The sequence below is a fragment of the Falco biarmicus genome, chromosome 13 (assembly GCF_023638135.1).
Source record: "Falco biarmicus isolate bFalBia1 chromosome 13, bFalBia1.pri, whole genome shotgun sequence".
NCBI classification, from domain to species: domain Eukaryota; kingdom Metazoa; phylum Chordata; class Aves; order Falconiformes; family Falconidae; genus Falco; species Falco biarmicus.
Genome location: NC_079300.1, coordinates 7615245 through 7639819, shown reverse-complemented (window position 1 = coordinate 7639819; position 24575 = coordinate 7615245). Strand labels below are relative to the sequence as shown.

The following is a 24575-nucleotide window of genomic DNA, read 5'->3' as shown; positions in this document are numbered from 1 at the left end:
TGTAAATGTAATTCAGTCCCACTCTCCAGAACTAAATTTTTCTGAGACCTTCTAGGCTCTCTTTGCTTGTCAGGCTGGTGTTGCACAGGCTTTACCTGACAAAACGGTTTGAAGCTTCAAGGTTTTAACAGTACTGATTATAACTGATCAGGGACAAGAAACACTTCAGTATGGTAGTTTCTTCACTTTCAGAATACACAAGTAAAACTCCTTTTCTCACTGCATAGGCACTTTTGTTGCCTTGGCCATGACCACATAGGAGAGTGCTGCTGTCTTCTCTCCCAAAGCCCTTTGAAGAATTAAGCTTAAGTTATGGATGGCACCAGGCACCAGTGACAAATCAATTCTTGCCAGAGATGGATCTGGGAGATTCTGGAGGTGGTATTACCAGCTGGAGGAAGGAACAGATATGCCTCCAAAGTACAGTTAGTTATATCTAGACGTATTACACAGGGATTTAAACATCCTTATTGCTCAAGGTAAGAAAAATGATAGTGAAAAAAGCATTTGAAAAACAAAAGTTAAAATGTAGATGCTGCTCTATAGAGTGGACAAAGAGCAAAGCAAAGACTCTTCCACCTGTGCCCCCCCCAGTCTTAATTACAGAAAAAATGTATCCAAGAGGACTGTGAATCTGATAGTAACCGAGACATATGATTTTTGAAAGGGATTACAGAGTAAAGCAGAATAAGACTGCAAGTATTTTGAAAATAATGTAGGAAAGAATTAACTAATCTGACAAATAAAAGTATAGCTAGGTTTTAACATCAACACAACTCCCCATTTTTCTTTACTCTTTCTCAACCTGAATCTTTGTTTATCAGTTTCATTTACAGAAACCCCCAAAATTACACTGTCCTAAAAAATTAAAATAGCCACATTTTTTCCAAACAAATTAGGACTGTTTCATTTTTATCTGGTTTTCGAGTCACAAAATTGAAATCATTTCACAGAAAATTAAAATACCACCTCTCATATTTCCCTTGATGAAATGCTCAGCACTGTTACAACATGGAACACAATACATTTTCTTTAAGAAAAAGATGCCAAATTGGACAGCAGTAGTTAATATAATCTTAGAGGTCTTTCACAAGATTGTATTTCTGCTACTTGTTTTGCTTTCATTGCCTTGTCCCTTTAGAACATTCAACTTAAACCTTTTCTGAAAACATTCACCAAAGTTCAGTTTGCACAAAACTCAAATGTTTACCATTGTAAAATAGAAGCACTTAGCAACATATATGATGACAAAAACCTTGGCAGCTAGTGACAGTAACCTTGAAGTCACTGGCAACTCTCCCTCTAACCATGGTGTTGCAGATTTTTCCCCTTGTCTTCTTCTTGAAGGCTGGGCAACAAAAAAGATCACCCAAAGAGTCAGAGGGGACACTACACAGCACAAATGGCTGTTCAATTAAGGAAAGGAGGGGAAAACAAACAAGCAAACAAAATCAATCCACTTATTATAGACACAAATCTGCTGAATAATTCATTAATGTGGTAATGACCATTGGATAGTTAACCTGCACCTGGCAGATGCACAACAGGATAAAGATACACTTCTCTAGCACCCCCCTTTATACACACAACGAGAAGAAAAATTAAAAAACCCACCATCTGAACTTTCAAAACCACTTAAGCAATATTAGAAATCTGAATTCTATTTTAAGGCATAGCTTGAAAACGTCCGTGTTGATCAAAACCAGGGCTCATTTACCTTTGAGAATTTAACTGTGTTTAGCAGAAGTGTTGGGTGTTTCTGTATTTTTGAAAGTCTGCCTCTTATGATCTTAAGCACTTATTATAAACTTCAGAGACTTCTACATCTAAATGCATTCATCACTTTTGAAAACCAGACTTCTCCTATTCTGACTTTTCCTATTATATTTCAGAGTTGCAGACACACTCCTTGGGGAGCAAGACTGCGGACTCAAAGCACAGATGACTACTCTCCAGCCGTGCCCTCTTGACACGTTCTCTCTAAAAGGGCTTCGAGAGCTCAATCTTGCCATGGAGTCTCAACCTAGCTGTCCTCAGGAGACAGCCTACTTTCAGCCTATAAATTTTACCAGTTTTGTCCATTTGTGTTGCCCTGGTAAGTTCTGCTGGTTGGGGATATAATTTTAAACAGTGCCCCAGGTATTCTGTATCTCAACTTCTACCCAGTCTCTTTTGGAGATGAGATTTATGCCTTTTTCATATCCATCCTGAAGGCTTGTGGGAGCCTTCTAGGTTACAAAACCTAGCACTAAAACCTTTTCATATATCTTCCAAAAGAAAACTGAAGAGAAATTATATTCATGGCACAGATATAACACTACTGGATTCCTATCAGCTCAGTATGCAGAATTATGTCTGTTTTTACCAGTTCTGACTCTGCCCACACTACAGAGCAGGTTCTTACGCTCATAAATATTTATCTGAGCAAATTTAGTATTCACACTCCTAAAATGATAGATTTACTAATTGAACCCTGTTAAAAATATTTGTCCTATTTTTGTCAGCACGTGAAAAGCAGCGTGCAGGGTACGGAGCACATCTGGGTTTTGTGGTGACTCCCCCTTTGGGGTACCTCTGACAATTACAGTTTTGAAACCTGTGAAGTATCAGCAGTAAAGTGATTCCTGCGTTTTATCAGCAACATTGCAAGCGCTTCCCTGGCAGGGGCAGGGCAAGGTGTTCAAAAAGGCTTATAGAGATAATCTTTGCTTTGGTTGTATCATTACTTAGGCAACTTGGACAAGGCCAGTACTTACAGAGGTGCTAAATAGCACTGGATTTTTGCAGCAATGACGTTTTACAGGAAGCAAGGTACGAAGTCGAAGGAACGTAAGCCAACACAGGGACCTTTCTTACCTAACGATTTCTAGTCTATCTGCTGCCAGAAATGCTTAAGTAGACAGTCAGTGCAGGACTGACAACAGCAGCACACAAGCTCTCACCAACAGCCTCCGATAGAGAAGCTGGACAGGAAAACCTGCATCCCCCATTTCAGCAACCTGTGCAGACAAACTCTTGTTATTCCACACGATTCTCCATTCCTAACCCAGATCGGTAGAGAGACTTCATTCAGTTTTCACAGAATCCAGTCCAAATCCCAACAAAATCAACACAAATCCCCTGGTGTACTTCTGCAACCTCTTTAGAAGCCCAGAGGGTCCCAATGCTCAAAGCTTTGTCTGCCTGCAGGAGATTTCATCCCAATAGGATGTTCCCACTCCAGACCTCCAAGCACATTAAGGTGATGTCTGCCTATGTGATATGATTGGCACTGCTGTATCTTTATTATAGATTCTTTTTGTCCAAAGTCCTTTAACAGGACTGTATAGCAAAATCCCTTACCATTATTGCGTCTGATCTAAGTAGTAAGCTAAAAAGATTAAATTAATGTCATTCCCAGTAACATTTAGAAATTGCAAGCTAAGCAGCTGCCACTTACTGCTAGTAACTCAAAGTATATTGAAAGAAGTCTTACAGGAACATGTATTGATTTTGTCAGGTTTGGGCTTTTTTTTTTCCCAAGCAACATATGTTGCGTGTTCTATATTTGTGGGGCTACATCTACGCAGGTTTCATTGCAGTAGCTCTGACTCTTGCCAAACAGATGTTAAGGGAAAGCAACTTAACACAACATGAGATAAAAGCTGTCTCAGATCAAAAGGCTGGGTTAAGAAAAATGTTGTGGGCAATGCAATATACTAAAAGCATTGATTATGAATTTTTATAGAGAATTGATACGTAACTGAACTAATGCTTGACTATATTTGTTGAAATCATGCTATTACATAGAAAAACATTTACCAAATGCTAAGAATTATCTTAATTAAAGGATAGCAACTACATACTTTTTTTAAGTTCCAAAGGATTCGTATAACTCTTTTTACCAAAAGTCCAGATTCTCACTAACATCCTAGCAGAGAGCTGAAATAGTTTGAAAATTGACAAAAAGTTATAAAAGGGATGTTTTTAAAGTAGCCTTAGAAATAATAAAAAGGCAAGCAAATCCCAGTCCCCAAACACAAAGTATTGGAGTATTATCCTGAAAATGACTGACTTCTCTGCAATTTTGTGTAATTTACGTAATACCCAACCAGTAGGGTTTAGCTTATTTCAATACTTTCTTCCTGACTAAGCCTAATGACAAAATTCACTTCAATTTACTCTGTTAGAAGACAAAGAGGTTAATTTTTTACCATTCAGAATCAACATATTTCATCATCTGTTCACTTTCCCAATTATGAAAATTATTAATATGTACACAGTAGAGTCAGTTCAGCACATAAAACCTGATATGAAATCTTTCATATTTATTTTTTCCCTTGAATTTAGTAATAGTGTTGGCTCAAAACATGGTACTATCTGCCGAAGAATTTTAGGCTTGGTTTTGCAAATGTAATAAAAGACATTATGTTAGAAGACTACCATAGTTACTTTCACTGTATTTCTATCAACTCAAGAACACATCTTTGGATGTCCATGACAATGATCCTTTCTACCCTCAGGTATCCAAGTTCTGCTGCTTCTGAATTGGCACTGATCAAAAAATCTGCAACACGTTTCCTTTATCATGAAAAAGGATCTTGCAGTTCCAGAAGCCAGAAAAATAAGCTCATCTTCCCCCTCGTATAGAAATAACTTTTGAAAGTTGGCAGGAAAACCTAGTTTCATCCACATTCACTGCTACAGAAAAGTGATTATACTCTGATATGAACGTGTTATATAAACTTTCAAAGCAGTGAAAAGATTCAACATGGAAAAGAAAAATTAAATTTAAACCAGTCAGTAGATATTTCACAACATTTTCTATTCATAAAGCAGGTACTAAAGAAAAAAAAAAAAATCAGTCTTTCTGAGTTAAATTTTTCAATCCTAAACCCATACAGACTAAAAGTTTACTCCACCATATAGACTGAAAAACAAAAGCCAGGGTTCATTTACTTGCCATAGATTAGATGGGGATTTTTTAAAACTCCAGATATTCCAAAACACTACGTGAAATCTTACTTTTCAACAATGGTATTTGATGATCAACTGGATCTAGGACAGCTGGTCTATCATCTGTATTTCTGTTCACTTTGAATGATCTCTGGTTTTCAGTTCATGTAAAGCTACTATGAATACACTTAGCAACAGAACATTATTAAAACAAAAACTATGACAACTAACACAAATCCACATTGTTAAAAAATATTCTAGTTTCATATATGTTTATGAAAGCTTCCAAAGCATCACAAGAAAACTGAATATAAGGACAAACTCAAGGTTTGTAAATAAGATTCCACATAAAATAAGTAACAAGAAATCTTAATGTTGGCAGCTGATTGTCTTTAGACAAAAACATGTCAAGGTACATACCTGTAAATCTGTTTAATATTTTCAGCTTTGATCTCCTTGAGAATTTCATGGTAGACATGAGGGTTATTTCTTTCTTGAGATGTTAGGGGAGAAGGGCATTTCTTGAGTGCATAATATCCCATCACAATTCCAAAAATAAATAAAATCAAAGCAGTGCAAAATACTTTCAGTATCTGAAAAAAACTGCAGCGGTTGCTCTTTGGTGCCTGTCTCGTATAGTGTGAGACATAGTCTGGGTCTTCCTGAAGCCGCTGGAATCTTCCCTTTGGAGAAGACGAAGGCTGGATAGGCTCAAGATCCAGGTCAGGGCTCTGTGAGTTTCCCAAGTGATGCTGGACTGCACCATCCAGTCGGAAATGGTCAAAGCCAGGCTCCTCCAGCTCTTTTTCCATGTCCCATTCCAATTCCAGTGCTGTAGCTTGGAGCTCATCATTGTCAAGGTACGGTGAGTGCCCCTGTGCTCTCTGGTCTGCATTCACTTTCTGATAGGCCATATTTTTATCTATTAAAACAAAATTTGAAACCCTAAATGTTTGTTTCCTTATGTATACATAGAACAAATAATTTATTCTTCATAAACCTAGGACAATTAAACATGTAGAATAAAAGGAAAAACTGGGTTCTCAGTATTTCATTCTCCCTGTTTCCATCATCCTGTCTTCTTTTGTATGATCAGCAATCCCATGAACATTGTCAGAATGAAAAGATATTTAAGATATACGATATTATACTATATTGTACGAATATGAATAAAGAGAATTTACAAGTGCCAATGCCAAAACACAGAAGCTACCCTATTATCAATCCCCAAGATAATACTAAAAAAAACCTCCAAAACAATTATTTATTACCTGAAAGTAATTTTAAAGCTTAACAACATATCAATTTCATTTCACACACCATACAAAATAATGCTGTTAAAATAAAGACAAAAAAGCAGAAATAATGTAACTTGCCTGATTTGATTCTCAAGGCATGGAAATGGTAAGTAAAAAAAGAATTTTCAGGGTGACACTGTACTTACACATCAATAAAAGGATTCCATTTAGATGGAGCATTCTATTATTTATAGGTATTTTAAATGCATAGTTCCTGAATGACTGATGAATTTACTTAGAAATTGTCCCAGCTGTTTTGCTCCACTTATTTTTCCCATTTTAACGAATCAAAAGTACTGCCAGGTAAGTACTTATATCAAAATCATTCCTTTAATAGCAAGGCATATCCGTGGCACTTCTAGATATTTCTGTGGAAGTACAAGCCCTCTAAAGGGAACTCTGACCTCCAGTAAAAAGTCAATTTTCAACAAATCATATTTAAAAGACTGCAACAATAGGGTGCTGTTTTCGCCCATACTTTTGACAATAGCTGTTCCGCCACTTAAGCATCTGTAATTTAGGGCTTTTCAAACATTGGACTCACTTATCAATTAGAAAAAATGAAGATAAAGATATTAAACCTCTCACTGTGATGAACATTGGACTGACACCTACAACAGTACATTATCCCTCCATTTTTATATTTTAAGGCATTTTCTTTCTCTAAGACTTACCTCCAGATAACATTACTGAGGCCACATAATAGATGAACCTACTCAAATGGCAAAGTAGAATTTAGCTTTTTGAAGCTCTCTGAGGAGAGCAAACTGTTAGAAAGCACTGATATAATGAAACAGCCTATTGTCAACTGAAAGAGTACCTTGTTCTATACAATACCAATTTACAGATTCTATTTCCTCGTACAGCCACATAAATACCCCTCACCTATAACTGTCAGGCAGTCTAGGAACAGTCAAGAGAGCCCATATTTGAAATACACATTTCAAGTGTAGCTATTGTATACACTTTGCAAATAAATTCTCAACTGGCAGTCCAAACTCTTCTACAGGCAATGGAAGCAAAACAGTTTACAGTGAGCTGAACTAAGGCATCTTAAATTAGCGTGAAAATCTTGTTATTGTTATTTAAATAAATAATGCAACATTAGTCTTTAAATTCCAGTTGAGCCAGCAAGTGGCTTATGCCTGCAAAGCCGTTCTGGCTTTTCCCCACAGTTGTGCATCACCTCGAGATTTCTCAAGGGAGCATGCTGTCTCATCCAGGTTGTTAAGGAAGATATTTAATAAGCTCAGCCACAGAATTGATCCCTGGTGCATTAAGCTTCTTACCAAGCACCAAATGGGCATCAAATGATTTATTAATATTCCTTGGAAAACTGAGCTAACCAATTTTCAAACTATTTGTCTACCCTTTCACTTCATCTCCTGTTTTGTTGATGGAGGTATTAATTTGCAAACCATCAATGACAGAGGTCACTACTAGATAATAACAACTGCCCAACAACATAATCTTTCCAATTGCATTTCGTACTGCTTTTTATTAGAAATTAAAGGGAAGTGTTTTGTCCTTCAAAAGCAAAACAAATTATTACTGCATTCCATAAATATATATTTTTGACTCCAGAATTACTACAGTCCTGTAACAAACAGCTTTATCCAAATAAATAAACCCTTAACAGATTACCACAGTATTACCCATAGAATGGGAATTACTGCAGTTTTTCAGACACAGTTGCATGGCAAATATTAATCTTTGTGAGCTTATAAATGTTGACCATTGCATATCCGTGGTAGTTACGTTTTCTCTGTATTTATGACATTTTAAATATGTATGTTACTGCTCAATGGAGCATATTAATAAAGGTTATTTAAATCTACATATAAGCACATAATAAAAATCCTATGAAATTTCTTTAAATGGTTGTTAATGCAGATGAGTAGCAACCATATTCCACAGCTTAGTATCTCAGCAATTCAATTCTCATAAAAAACATCAAAATCAGTTACCTCACTCCAGGAAAAAAAAACCAACAACAACAACAACAAAAAAAAAACCCAAAAAGCAAGCAAACAACTAAATGAACTAAAATAAAAATCAATATTCAATTTGTTTTTATACTTGAGACCAGACTTTGGAGTATGGAATCATCTTAGCAACACATGTCCTTTAGATAAAGAATGCAAAGAATGCAAGAACCACCCCATTTAACACCTTTGCTTTTTCTACTAATAACGCTAAGTTCATTATTTGAGTGTAAGGACACAGCACAACTTGCGATGAAGTACCTGAGATTAGGGCCCCCAAGCATATTTAACCATGCAACAGAGATTTTAGAAAGGAGTCTCCTGGTTCTCAATGCACAAGTCATTTGTGCCATGCATCCTATGTTACTGGTTCTGGTTAGTATTTGGCTGGTTGAAGGAAGTAGGCATGACTTAAAAGTTATGTATTAAATATAATTTTAGGTAGGAATTAGCAGGATAAAGAAAACACTACATAGAGAATAACAAAGAAATAGACAATAGAAATATGGATAAACTATGGAGTCAAGAAAAAACACTATGATACTCTAGTTCAGCCTCCTCTATAACACAGACAGTAAAACGAACATATTTTGAAAGACACTTTTGAAAACTTCAGGAGATAGAAAATCCATCCCATCTGCCAGCAAGCTGTTTCACCATTTAATTGCTGTTAAATACATGTTTTATTATAAAGATAAAAGAGCAACTGCAAAATGCCAGAAGTCTGAATGTGCACTGAGCGAGCTTTAAAGCCATTCTATAGGGACAGCAAAGGGGATCATAAACTCTGGAATACAGGACAGAGACAAGCTGATGACCAATAAAGTTGATGTGTGTTTTGTACTTCCACTTCTTTGTGGCAAGGATGTTTATAGAGAGGTATCAAATCAATGGTAAATATCCTTTCAATTAACTGTACACAAGAAATCAAGAGAGTCAGCTTTATCAGATCATTATTGCTTTAATGAGCCCACTCAAAAATACCTACTTGTTCTTTGATCTGAAAAATAACGCATTTATGTCTGATAGTTACATTTTGCTATGAAACAACCAGAAACTTTTTGCATGACAGCTTTCCTGCTTGAATCCCTTATCAATGAAGTCTTTGAAAACTATGTAAGGACTACACAAAAAGTGTTTCATCTGTATCACTGCCACTCCCTTAATACCGATACAACAGAAAGCTCAGTTTATCCAAACACTCTACGAAACCAGCAAGACAACAGCAGTATGAATATATTACAGTTAATTCTTTGTGACTGGTACAGTAGTTGTTAAATCCAGTTCATAAACAGCTGAGACAATTAGCAGGCTCATTCACAGTAGGAGGAATGGCAAGTGTTAACGTGCTGCCCATAGCAAATGCCTTCTCGAGCCATTTAGCGTTCATTACTGAAAAGACAAGTTTTACCCTGAAACACTATTAAAGGCTTTCTGGCCTCTTTGTGTAGTCATAAAACAGGAAATCCTGGGTTGTCAGCTAATCTCGTTTGTAAAGATTCTTTCATTTTTATTTTCTTCTCTGTATCTTCTATACAGAGTGCTTTTGCTTTAAGTCTTCATAATCTTTTTGTGTCAAGGGAAACCCCCAAAGCAGACAAAATATGTCACCCACTGTAAGAGCAAATACCCGTACTTATTGCGGAAATCAACACCCACCGTACATACAAGTCTTCAAACTGTCTAAGACAACAACTTAGTACTTTGTTAAATAAGATTATGCCAAGTTTCAGGCCTAGACAAATTTCTTCAGAGTTATAAATCCCTGAAAAAGTTGTTTGCAGAAGAGATTACGATGCCCTTGTCAACAGCAACATTACACTACATTGTAACTTGAAAAATAATGTGCTATTTCCATCATCGCTTCCATATTTTTCTGCAGTAATGGTTTCTCCCTTCCCTCATGGTTGGGATATGGGCTTGGCAACCAGTTCAGTTACAGCAGGACAATTAAGTTATCACTCCACCCAACCACCGTATAAAAACAAATGACAAAACTTAACCAGTTGTTCATGTTTCACCAGCTGACTCAAGTCCAACACAATCCGAAAGAACTTGCAGTGCTGTAGCAGAAGACAGAACAGAGAGATCAGACTTGAGAAAGGAGGTATTTAGATCACAGCTGAGTCCAAGCTGTCTCTTCGTATAAAGCTAGGGAGTACTTTTTGGCATACCTGAGTGATTTACAGTATTTAACTTCTTCAAAAACTCTCATCAATTTTATTATACCATGAATAGCCGTGTCAACCAGGATACTATCAATATCAACACAAAGGATGAAGAACAGGGTCTATAATGCAACTTGACTGGTAAGACTCACACACAATGATGCCCAGTTGGAGGCAAGAGTTACCTCGCCCGTCAAAGCAGTGATCAAATGCATCAGCTGCTTGAGCTATAATGTCCTGGGCCATCCAGGTGTGCATAGGTATATACCTATGTATTTGCCTTCTGCCTTTTCAGAACCTTTGAAGTCGTGGGGCTCAGAGAAACAATTAGTAGGAAGCTCCTTCTCACCCAGCAGACAACTATCACGTAAGGATCAGGCAGATTCAACTGGTTTCTAATATCCTGGGCATGTATTAGTAACAGATCTTTTCCATCCTCAGACATGTTTAGTTTGGAAGTATGTTTGCCTGGAACATTTTTACTGAACTTACACTGCTAGCAGCATCCCTGATATATGCATAGCCTGCCTAGGAGTAGTTTCATTAAAACTGCAGTGTGATCAGGTCAGTATAAATGGCTCTGTTATGGAACCTGTGCGTTTCTTGTGGTACGTGCTGTGCTGCTGCCTTTGCTTTGCCTCCATTTTCAGAACAGCTTTTCCCTCCAGTGTGGGTGGGTAACAGCTGATTTCTAGCTGCTCACTCTTTACCATTCCCATTCACAAACATCAGAACAACAGTCTCAAATAAGGAGGAAGAAACCTCCTTCACGCACATGCTGGTTCCCGAGACCACAAAGTAATCATTCATCTTTCCTTTGGCCTCAAGACTTAGATCCTGCCATTCTCCTCAGGAAGGGTGTTGGACAGGAGTGCAGTGCTTTTAAAAGCAAAAAGGTAGATGGAGAAACAGGACTCCCAGCACTAGGAGGGATGTGCCATATATGTGCATTTACACACTGTTCTTAAACTAGGTTAAAAGGGGAAGAAACAATGCCCTACATCTTTGTTCATCTGCACTAGGCTACAGCCCCACCACCTAACCTCCCCTGCCCCAATTTACCCTCCCCTCCCCACCACTTATCTTCCCACACGTCTGCCTGAGCTCCTGTCCATCCCCATCTCCAGCACATTGGGCCCTGCTTCTCCAGAGCAACTGCGTCCCTCCCCACCCCTGCCCCAAAGCCTGTCGCTCTTCCCTTCCCTGCTGCTGGAGCTGCCACCCAGCTCCAGCATCCTTGGCTTCCCTGGGGAACCGCAGCAGCGGATGGGGTGGGGAAAGCCCACCTGACACCAAGGGTCCCTATGGAAAAAAGCGCGGGAGCTTTCATCCCTGCTTTAGATTTCACAGGCTTAGAGACATTACACAACTACAAGAAACAAAAAGCATTAAGAAGGGATGCAGCTTCAAAAAGTAAGAATGTCTTTCTGGCAAAAGAGGACATTTTAGCCATGTGTTTCAGACAGTCCTTGCCATAGTTTGGTGGAAGCTGCAGCCACCACTGGATCCAGGGTGAAGCCACCTGCTGAACCGCTCTACCCCCTCCCACCCAGTGCGATTTGGGATGGTTAGCAGCAACCACCTCTTCTTGCATAGCAATCAACCCACTTCAAAACTATTCTGTGAACACATTAATTTTTCCCTTTTCCTGTTTTTCCTCATAATGCCTGCCTGATACTAACCTAATCTGCAGTTTGCCTGCATTTTTTTCCAAATTCAAGTTTTAATCAATAATATATTTTGCATTATATTTCCCCAGACATTATAATTGCCTCTGAAAGAAATAGAACACAAAGCTTTACCAAGACAAAAAACTATTATTGGGGAATTTGCATTTAAGCTTATAATTTGATGCAAAACAGAATTATTGTAAATGGTGTTTAACTTGAAAATGCTGACAGCGATAGCTGCAGTAACAGGCCCTAGCAGTTCTTAAGAAAGTTAATTTTATGACTCATTTCTGCTTTAGAAATTTTTACGCTGCCAGACTTGGGTTTGGGTACATTTCAATCATCTTTTTTTTTTTTTTTTTCCAATTTCTTTTTTCTTGTTCATTACAGTCAATCACATTAAAATTATTGTAAAAAAAAATGTAATCTTAACTTTAAAATTCTGGAAACTGTACACTTACAAGTTACTACACTCCGGGAAACTATGCTAATGGGAATCTACTGCGCTTCCAAAAGGTGCAAACCAAGATTATAAAAAATACTATGGGATTTCAACCCATGTCTTTTTTAAAGAACAAAACCAGAACAACAACAATAACAAAAAAACCCAAAAGGTTACTTATATGGAATGAGCTACAGACAGGAACCTGGCCTCATCATGAACACAGACTCCATTCCTGGTTTTTAACAATCATTGCCAAAATCTAGCAATGGAAATACTAACACATTCTACTGGGGGGGGGGGGCACGACACAGGACAACACACCACAAAACCAACAAAAAAACCAAACTGATGATTCCAGAGCAGCTGAGATACAAGATTCTCTAGCCATAGTCCAGTCCAAAGATAAGAGATGGACATGAATCCGCCCTACAATTTCAATCCATCCCCTGAAGGGATCTGCCCCCTGATAAAAGGACACAGCATGCAGCAGAGCTGTGAGAATAAGACACGTTCAGGACCTAAGACCAAGTTTCAGCAAAAAATATAGATTGCAGACAGTAAGTTGCAGTCACGTCTCTTCTAAAAGGAAACCAGATCTTAAGCAACTTAGACACCTGAGAACATGCCATCTCCAAGCAGAATGAACTCAGATACATAAATGACTACACATGACATATGGCAATTTTAAAAAAAGCAGTATTTCAAATCAGTTTTTAAAAAGGATATATCTACAGACAAAGGCTTCCTCTATAAAACCTGCACGTGTGACTGACCTGTGCACAATTTCTTTTCCCACAGAAGAGCTAGGGCTCCAGCTGGAGATGTCAAGTACTTTCAGAACCCTCTTTCTATGGCTTCTGTTGAAGACACCAGAACTGACGGTGGAATGGGGGATAAGAGAATGGACTTCATCTGCAAACTCCCTGTTACTCCCAGTGATTTTCAAGATCAGATGGTCTAAGCTGGGTTTCAGAGCTTAGGATCAATTTCACAAAATTATCTGGTTACATAAGAGAAATCTTGCTATTATTAAGATTTTACATGGAAATCAGAGATACACATGAATTATGAAGCCCTAATGTCTCATGTCAAGAGTACATTTTGGATAGAAACAGATTGTAAGGTATTAATTTAAAATACAGACACACACAAATAAAACATTTCTGTTGTCACCAACCTGTAGTCTTCTAAGTTGCTGTAGAAAAATAGGTCAGTACTTATAAAAAAAAAAATAATAATCCTTATTTCAGAGAACATTTTATATAAATTTTTTTTCTGGTTTCTTGCTCAGTGGGGTTTTATTGAGTTTTATCCATTTCAACAATGACGTGGAGCCCTTAAAAATAATATATTATGGAGGGAAGATGGCAACATTTACAATTTAGCTTTATTGGAATTTTACTATATTTTGATAGATGACAGCTTTAATGATTCTGTGCATGGTTTATAGCAAAAAACAGAGTAAGGCAGTAACATAATTTTCTGCTTTTTCCAATGATCTGTATCCAAAGAATTCAGAAAACAAGCAAGTTTACTTCATAATCATGCCAAATTTATTTTCTGGGTGAACTCTCAAATGTTAAAGCTCAAGTACACAGAGTGATGTTGCCATGGCAACTGCTACTGCAACCCAAGATGGGAACATGTTTATGAAAGCACATTTATATACCCGTAACACACACGCTGAGGCACACAGACGCTCCAGACTCCTGTCAGAAGGCAATCGAGCTGTTCACGCATTATTAGCCCCGACTCTGCTCCTGGCAAGGCAAAGGGACATTTGCTGAAGCCATTAAGCTGCCACAACCCCACATATGATATATATAATTATAGAATCATAGAATTGCTTAGGTTGGAAAGGACCCTTAAGATAGTCCAACCACTACCCCAGCACAGCCAAGTCCACTGCTAAACCATGTCCCTCAGTGCCACACACACATGTCTTTTAAACCTCTCCAGGGATGGTGACTCAACCACTTCCCCAGGCAGCCAGTTCCAGTGTTCAACAACCCTTTCAGTAAAGATGTTTTTCCTAATATCTAAGCTAAACCTCTCCTGGTTCAACTTGAGGCCATTTTCTCTTCTTCTATTGCTTGTTACTTAGGAGAAGACACCACCCCCCCCCCTTGCTCCAACCTCCTTTCAGGTAGCTGTAGAGAGCGAGAAGGTCTCCCCTCAGCCGCCTTTTCTCCAGGATGAACACCCACAGTCCTCTCAGCTGCTCCTCATAAGACTCGTTTACTTCTGTTTCTAGGACCTAAATGAGGAAGTCTTAATTTGCCACAAGATGCAATATTAGAAGATTTAGTGTTGCTATAGCTATAGGCGAAGAGTGGAGTGGTAATATGTTTAGTGTCCTTTGACCTTTTTTTTTTTTTCTAAATCTCCACTGAAATAAGCTGTCAAGTTTGAGAAATGTCAGAGTTTGGTCATTTGAGTCTGCCCGGAGGTGTAATTTTGCATGGTGTACAATTCCTGTGAATTTATCACAACATGTTATTTCACACATTGCCAACATGGTGTGACATTCAACATCCTGAATCCGCCAGTGTCTACAGGCTGAAATGAGTTTATGATTTCTCTTTAAAAGAAAATCCAAGGTGTGTTAGTTCAGAGCAACAGAGGAATCCTCAGTGGATTTCTGGGGATAAAAATCAAAGGAAGCATCCATTCTTCCTGCTGCTTCATCTACATATCTACCGGTTAGGCAGTTCTGCCACTCTTGACACTGCGTTTCCGTATCAGCTAGCACCGAGTTCAATACGGAAGCATTTTATATTAAAAACTGATTTGTTCCTCTAGTTATCACTTACTCTGCAAATACATTTAAGTTCTGTGATGAAGTAAATCTATATGTAAAGTTCTATATAACAGTAATAAATACTTTCAATAGCTTTCCAGGAGAATTTCATGCTTTGATCTAGCCCTTCCAGAATAAAGTCACAAAAAGCAGCTGGATCTGATGCTGTTCTCAGCCAAGTCCTACCCAGCTGTGACCACAGCCCTGGGAGAAGTGGCACAGCTGCTTAGCCTATGGTTTTATCTTCAGCCTTTCTCTGATGGACTCCCAAGCACCACTTGGGGAAATCTCTCAGCCTTGACAAGATGTATGAAGATGAGGGTATTAGATTAAATAAACTAGAGAAGTCCATTATCCCAAAGACTACCTCAATTCTCAGTTGTCTAGCTCAGCCTGCTAGAGTCACTTTTGACACCTACAAGGTTAACAGTTAAACCTTTATACATGCAGAATTTGCCATAGACTGGTACTAGGCTGAACTCTGCGCAGTTTTTACTAACACTGTTAGTCTGTATTAATTTCTTAAGAAAAATGTCTTATAAAGTAAACATAATACTTCTTGACCACAAACAGAGCAGCCTTACAGAGGGGCATGATACATACTTTACGATCTAAAATCAACAGATCAAATGTTTAGAGGAAAAATATTTAATAAACCTTTCTTTTAGATTAGGCCAGGGTTTGTGCATAGCTATTAGAGTTTAAATTGTTTACGCTATAGTACTTTTTGATTTAGAGAAATTAGCAACTGAAGATAAGCAAACTGTGCATTACAAGGGAAAACAAAAATGACATATTCAGGAAACATATAGCTTAGCATACTGAGTTAAAGTAGGCTATAAGCTATATAACTAATGCTTAGAGGTATTTCAGCACTTTGCATCTAAAGCAGGAACTGTGCATGAACAGAAGGACTGATGAGTTTGTGCTAATTCAGCTTTATACCATCAGCTAAATGTCTGTTGATGATCTCGTGGGATGCTGGATACCCACGTTCAGGTACACATTCTTGTACCTGAAAGCTAGCGATGTTTGGGAACTTTTCAACAAAGTAATACTAACCAGCAAATGACAATCTGCTGACAACAAAACCCTTAAACAGCAAATGTCACAGAACAGCAGCTGTGGATGACCAGTCACTGAGCATACTCTGCATACTGACTATTATGTGCTATTACTTCCCCTTTCCCCGCTTCCTTCAAAAAGCAACATTAATCCAAAATCACTCCAAGCAACAGCTCTCAGAGAAGACTAAGCCCTCTCTACTCTCCTTTCAGCTATAAGACAGAACAGTATTTATGTTTCAGTAGAACACATTACAACTTCTTAAAAAAGATAGGATGATACGTCAATTACACTAATTTTCTTAATTCTGGAAATTTATACTAAAAACCTGACAATTCTCAGAACCACAGAAATGGCTGGCAGGGACCTCTGGAGCTCAACTGCTCCAACCTCCCACTCTAAGCAGACCTGCTGACAAGAACAAATGGAGATGTCTCGTCCTTAAACTGAACTCATCAGGCATTCAATCAGAGCTAAAGGGTTCAATATGAACAGAAATGTATGCCATTTCTCTCTTTTTTTTTTTTTTTTCCTGCTGCTGATACATCTGTTTCTTAGTAAAAATAACATCGGTATGCAAAAATAAAACACCACAAACCTGTAATATAACCAGTCGTTAAAATTCATAGACATTCCTGCTGTGGATAAAAACAAAAAAACCAAAACCCTAAAACAAACAAACAAAAAAAACCCACAACCAAACCCCCACCAAAAAAAAACCCAACCCAAAAAACAACAACAAAAACCGAAAACAAACCACAGAAAAGAGACAGACACGGAAAAAGAAATTAAAATCTTAACACAGAGACATAGTAGCTACAGCATGAAAAATTCATTTCCATTAATGAGACGTGGTAGTCCCCAGGCCAGCACCCTTTGTACATGAACCATGTTAATCAGATTGTATGAGCATTTGCCGGAAACTCCCAGGACAGCAAGCAACTATAACTATATAGCAAGCATAGCAGATTAACAGTTTGCTAAAAACTGCTTGACTTGTAACCCTTGAAGCACAAGAATGAGGTAGATTTCCTGAATCACTGATAAATGAAGCATTTCATATACATGGCTCCTATTTGTCGCAGTCTTTGATGCAATTTGCACATCACCAAATGTGCACAAAATATCCTTCTCAGTGGCAAATTCATGTTACAAAGTACAGAATAAACAAACAGTAAGGGCTGTGCCAATTTAGACTTGGTCACGTGTGCTTGTACAATGCCTTGCTACCACTATCCTACATCTCCCAACAAAACTTCAGTAACTTCAGCTGAGGTGAAGCAAGATGAACACACAAGCATTCCACCAGGACTCACGGCAGAAGGTTTGGATATGAAGAATGCGCAGATTTCTTGAAAGACCTAACAAGACAGCAGATCTAGACTTGACCAAGCAAACTTTTCCTTTCTAAGACGTCCTACTCAATGAACCCTTTGGCCTGGATTAGGAACACAATCAGGATGTAGGCTTTCTTTCCTTCATCTGGCAGCAATACACTTAATTGCTTCCTAGCTTAGGCTTTAAATGCTGCTCTTTCCCAGTGACGGGAACTGATGGAAACTCTTGCTACTCAAGACAACTTCCTTTTAAAACATGATAGTTTCACGGAAATTTTCAAGTTGTGGCATATGTAAAGCTTCTTAGTGACTTTATTCTCAACCCAATTCTAATCTAAGTCACCAGTTCTCACTATTTCTACAGAGCTAGGAACCATTAAGAAACCGACGTTCTCAAAAAGTAATGAACAAAATTAAGAGAATCAATAAGCTAATTTCCAAACAACACAGATTTCAAATATTTATGAAAATATTATCCATAACTGACTCTGAAAAGGACGCCACAAAACACTCTATTAGTAACTCTGAATAATATAATCTACTATTAAGTTCTGCAAATTCAAGTATGCATATTTTCAACATTGTACCAATATTTTTTATCATTAATATGATTTACAGTCGCATTGCCTGCCTTCTTTTCTACCACAATACTTAGGCATCTCCTTGAAAGAAAAGACTTTGTGTAATAAACAAATATATAACCTATCAGCACTGACGTATTGCTTCTGTCTCTCTGCTGGCCTCTGGGAAACTGCGTGGATTACTGCAGCGACTATCAGGATGCCCCTGGTATCTCCTGTCTTTATTTCTCTTTTCAAATATTAAACAAACAAAAAGTATGGAAATAGGGGCACAGATCCCCAACTCTATGCATGTTTTCTTCCACTTAAAAAATGGAAAACTAGTTTTTCAGTTTCCCCAGAAACGTTCCCCAGAAACATCATTCAAAACTGAATATCCTCTGATTTATTTTAAATGTTAATTATTCCTCTTAGAAATAAACATTTCCTCACTAAAAATGTGCATTTTGATTAAATTTAGGGGTTTTAGTGGGAATATTTCCCTCACAAAACAACTCAATCAGCTTTATTTATACATGACCTAATTCTAAGCTCAGGGAAAAAAAAAAAAAAAAAAAAAAAAAAGTCAAAAGATGCCCATGAGCTTCCACAGGAAGAGGATCAGGCCATGCAATTTAATAAAGCAGAAGTGCTTTCTTCATCTCTACTGCTTTTTACAGTGAAATGTCTTCAGCTGAGCCTCATAGTGCAAAGTTTTTCATGATTTACAGCAAGAGAGGCAAATCAGTCTCTAGTGAAAAGTCACCCAAGCTCATGAAAAATTTACAGTGACTAAATTTATAATTAAGATGAATCAAAAAATGACATTAGGAAACAGGCTGTACCGAAAACTTGACTCTTTTTTTTTTTTTTTTTTAAACAGCAAACAGACAGAATCCCATGTATTTCAGATACACACACACCTATTTCTGTATGTATTGAAGATATTTAGACACACAGTGTACTATTCTAAGTACATCTTATAGCTTTTATAATTTATTTATGAACAGGGACATTATTAAATATAATTGATCTTCAATAGCAGTTAAAAGCAGTGCTGTTTTGAGACCAAACATCAGGCAAATGGCATGAAAATGTAAAACTCAGTAAGTCATAAAACACTGCTTTATCACAGACTATTTATACTATCAAAATACAGCCTGAAACAACTAGGTTATTATAATAACATAAACAAAATCATTACAATTGCATTACATTCCATGGGTAATCATTACATTACTTAAACACCCAATTTTTCATTCTCTTTCAAAAAAAGTGTCAAGCTATGAGACTGCTTCACGCAGCTACAAAGCCTTTAGCTGCACTGCTATGCATTACAAAGGCTATGGCCTAAATATGCGTGATCAAAAGTAATCAGTTCCATTAGCCATTTTCATAACTGCCAAAAAAAATCCAAATATAACCATTACAAAGTCATGCCCAAAGCCTACTGCATTGCCTGTAAAAACAAGAACCTCAAAGTGACCATTATGTCACATCTCTAGGTAAGTAACATGTAAAGTCTCTGTAAGTTCTGATCTGTAATCCACTTCCCTATTTCCTTTACTTTTAGATCCTGTAAATAATTAAGCCTACAGTTAAACCAATTAAATATTGTCTGCTGTTACAAAACCATACTGGATTTTTATCTTCCACTGCTAAACTTAGTCTAAAATAATTGCAGCAAATACAATTATCTACCACAGTTACCATCTGGGACATGAAAGTAAACATTTTAATTATTGCCATTGTAATTTGAGAGCCACAAAGACCAGTATTTGGACTACATATGGAATTTATTTTTATGGATTAATGTCAAAACAGGTGGATCCAACACTTCAAAAGACAGTTGGCTAAATGACCATAAACTCAGCTACCTAGTGTAGACTACTACAAAGAGCTGGAGAACTGAATTTTATATCCAGGCTGGTTATTAAGCTGCAGGGTGATCTCAAAAACAAAATTGGCATAAAAGACATTGACCTGTGTTCTAAAGCACTTTTATCTATCATTGAAGTAGTTATCATTGAACTAAAGAGATGAGTTTCTCATTAGAGATATAGATTATCAAAAGCTCCTAGCAATTTTACTGACTGTATTGGGAACTTTTTATGTGGGGAAAGGAGAATACTTTCCTTTGGGCACTTTTATTTGAGTAGATACCTATGAGTATGCACGTCTAGCATTGGGCATCAAAGTTAAAATATATTTGTCCTGCAGAGCGATCTCTCAGTACAGAGAAAAGGGAGACTGCAATCTAATTAAATTAATGAGAATCAGAAAAATAAATATATAGAGTATGAAATACAGAAAGGGTATCAACTTCAGAGTTTTTTAATATAGCACCAAAAGAAAGGTACTTAAATGCCTTTGAAAATAGCTCGAATCTGTTTTACCAAGGTCAAAATGACTGCAAAGTAAGAAAGACATTGGAAAAGTTGCACAATGTTGGTAGTGAGCAAAAACTTCTTACAGCCCTATCGCAACTTAGACTTCACACAGCTGAATAAAACCAGAATGAACTCTCATTTAAAGTAAACATTAAGACTTCCAGTTTGTGACTGCGATCTAAGATTATTCATGACTGCACAACAGTCTATGAAATTCCTAGCCTATATGTGTTTGAGAGGATCACTTCTTTTTGACATATAATGAACTCCTCCTGTGGACTGCTGAGGCTTCTTAACTCTCACCAGTATTAATGGAAATTAGTTTGCTTAGTTTCTCTGAACTGGACACTAAATAGAGCAGAACTGAGCCAGCAATAGTTCTCCATCACACATCACAACTTGCATTACTATCTAACAACTATGGCAGTTTTCTGGTTTCTTTGTTTAAACTAATAAGCTAATGATCACCGAGAGTTCTCACTATTTACGTTCTCTAATTTAATAAAAGATGAAGACTGATACTGGACTGGGATTAAATGTAACATAAGATCAAAGCCAGTTTGTTGAGAACAAGCTCTGCATTTTGTAAGCAGTGAGCAGTACAACTCATTCAATTAGCAGGGTTCCAGTTTCTCAGTAGTGTTGGCTGTTATTACAGCAACAGCCCAAGAAACCAATACCAGAATGGAAACCAAAAGGTGTTTTCAAATATCTTCATGATCTGTTATATACAAACACACACACTCAGATAACCTCTGCCCTTAGTGAGACCAGAGAGGATGCTCTTCCATTACCTTTACTGGAGCCAGATTTTATTATCTCTTTTCCATGCAGATTTCAAATTCGAAGTTTCTTCTCTAAACTCAAATTATACACTGCTTTTTTTTTTTTTTGTGGACAACATGATCAAAATTTAAGCCACTGAATATTCTAATTGTTTTGAATGAGATACCATAATGCTCGGGGAAAAAAACTACATACATGAAACATTAAGCACCAAAATCTAAATTCCACTTTTTGGCAGGCCTACTATGAGAATCCAGAGTTCTTTCTACATTTTTAACATTTACCTATGGCATACTGTAGTCAAGGATGGAGTTGAAATACTTTTTACTTAAAAGATAATGACACAACTAGCTAAAAAAAAAAAGCATATGAACTTGCTAAGAAAACACATGTTTATCTCTACAGACATGATCTTGAGTGGGTCTTTACCCCCAAAGGAATATTTTACTATTACAACAATCAACATCTCAGCACCATGTTTTGAAACTAAATAATTAGATTTAGAGAAAGTATGCTTAATTTTACCCAGAACAATCAAGACTGACTGCTTAGAGGGTGTGAGTCGCTCAGTCCATCTGCTAAGTACGTTCACTGCTTTTTTGGCACTTCCTTGAAGTCATGAAGTGTACACACACACAGAGGTTAGAAACATTTCAAAACCATGTAAACAGATGGTGATACAGCAGGTAATAATTTAATTACATAACTCCTAGAACATGTTTTTTTTTAAAAAAAGAAAGAAAATAAAAGAAAAAAAGAAAGGAGGGGGGAATAAACTATGTCCACTCTGATCTTTTAATTGCAGTATAATAGCTATTGTTGAGTTGGCAATGATTTTCCACCCATCTATTCTGCAGTTGGAAAGAGAACAAGAAGTTCTACACCATGTTTTATTCCTAATGCAACATTTAAGATATGGGGAAAAAAAAAAAAAAAGCAACATAAACTACAAGTTGCCTAGGGAAAAAAAATAACTATAATTATGTAACACCAAGCAAGAAAATTTATCATTAGCTCTGCAGGTACAAAGAGGTCAGAAGATGTATGCACATCTGCTCTGGCATCAGCACAGAACACTGATACTGCTAACCTATGAAAGCAATGAAAAAACATTAGTCTTATTCAGGGGTCCTCAACCTTTTTAACCAGGGGGCCGGCGCGCGGATGAAGTGGCAGGCAGTCATCTGCGGCTGCTTGGTTCCCCCCCAACCCCCGGCGGGGTGGGTGGGTGGGTAAGTGTGTGTGTGGGGGGGTGGTGTCTGTCTGTCTGTAAATACCGGGGGCCGGCTTGAGGACCCTGCAGGACCGTAGTTTGAGGACCCCTGGTCTTATTCATTCATGATGTTATTTAGAAGCACAGAATTGCATGGAAGTGGAGAAGCATGATACAGACATGATACCAGAAATAAAGCAATTCAGTGAAAATGAATGATTTAAAAAAAAAAAACAAAAAACAAAAAACACACAAACACAAAAAAAACCCCACAACAAATGGACATACAATTGTGTTGGTCTACTTAACATACTACATATGCCAGTGAAGGCTGGAGAGGAGAAAAGGATTGCTCCTGAATGCTATTGTAGCGATTTCACTCTTTTGTAAAAGGAACTGCTAATTCCAAAGTAGTCAAAGATGCTCAAATAAATACTTAAGTACATAAGTTTGATTGGCATTCTGCAAAGTCAGTGGGAGTCACCTTAACCTAAGGACTTTGGAATTACATCAGAGATGTATCACCCTTTGCATTATGTGCAGAAATTGAAGCATAAATATGTAAGGAAGTAAATGCAAATGATTTGAAATAATCGGTGAACTGTCACTAAGACTCAGACAGCAGTTCCAGTCACTGCTGGCTTTATGGTACGTCTTCTACTGAGACATTAAGATACAGAGAAAAAAAATGGGGCATAATTAATGATTGTGATTTGTTTATCCCACAATACTACAAGTGTACATATAACATTTCAATTTTGTCATAAACCAGTATATTTTGATTTTATGTATAGGTCAAATAGCATGAAGGGTCACTATATCCTAGTCACAAAGTATAAGCAGTAATTGTTATATATATGCATATAGACATATATAAAAGCAACATTATAAAAACCACTGGTTGAATCTATCAAGTTATTTTAATTCTGACTACAAATGCCATAATTGGTTGCCTAATTAAAGGTAAAAAACCTAATCTTATGATTTAAGAAGCTCATAATGCAAACTTTCATTGTTTATTTTTTTATTAGTTCCATTTTTCAGCAAACTTCAACACAGCAATGGATTATAGAAGTTGAGTTCTGGCATTTATGATACTATGAAATAACATATGAAACATTTATTATTTAATATTATATTTCATAAACAAATAAGATAACCTCTCTCCAAATTGTACACCCAATCAGTTCCAAGTTGGGATCAGCTTTTCAGTTTGAATGCACAGAAGAAAAACAGCAGCACAAACAGATTGGACTGTCACTTTCTCTTTGTAATATTTCTCCCTAGTTTTTATTGGGTAAGTTAATGGCATAAAAAAAGTAAGGTAAGTTTTTTACAACTGTTTCCGTTAATTTTATTTTTTTTGATTCTCACTATTTATTCCCCAGGAAGTTAACAAATCAGAACAGAAGCATCGCAAAAGGTCACTTTGATGTAGAAAAATCAACAGCCCTGGCATTACTGCATGCAGGTTTATGACTTGCAGCTTGAAATGCGAGATAAACCAAGAAAAATATATTAAAATAAACCCCATAATGAAAACAATATATAAATACCATATAATTCTGTTCTGTGCTTGTCACTTGAAAAGGAAGTGCAAACCAAATTTTAATAAATATGACATACTACTTCAGAATGTAATGGTGCATTTACCACATAAGACAATTAGGTTTTGGTTTTGGTTTTGTTTTAATTGAATGCTGTTTAATGAACCTTTAATTTACCTTTCAGTCTGCCTGCAACACAGTGGTGTGAAAAGACTCTAAAGCCAGAGTCTAATTAGAATCCTCTGCATGTCCTACTGCATCTATGCTGCTGCTGTTTGGGTTTTTTGGCGTGTTTTTTTTATTTTTAAGGAATGCCTGATATTTTATACATATATTATTCATTTCACATAAGTATAAACAAATATATATACATTCA

At 37.0% G+C, this 24575-nt stretch overlaps 1 protein-coding gene across 8 annotated transcripts in view; it reads right to left on the bottom strand.

Moving 5' to 3' along the window:
• Positions 1-24575, bottom strand: part of NAALADL2 (N-acetylated alpha-linked acidic dipeptidase like 2) — a 507046-nt gene that overhangs the window by 289294 nt on the left and 193177 nt on the right. For all 8 annotated transcript variants that reach the window (XM_056358613.1, XM_056358610.1, XM_056358614.1 and 5 more), the window contains one exon: positions 5356-5857. In XM_056358613.1, coding sequence (XP_056214588.1) covers positions 5356-5849 — 494 coding nt within the window. In that variant the 5' untranslated portion in view covers positions 5850-5857. The remainder of the gene's footprint in view (positions 1-5355; positions 5858-24575) is intronic.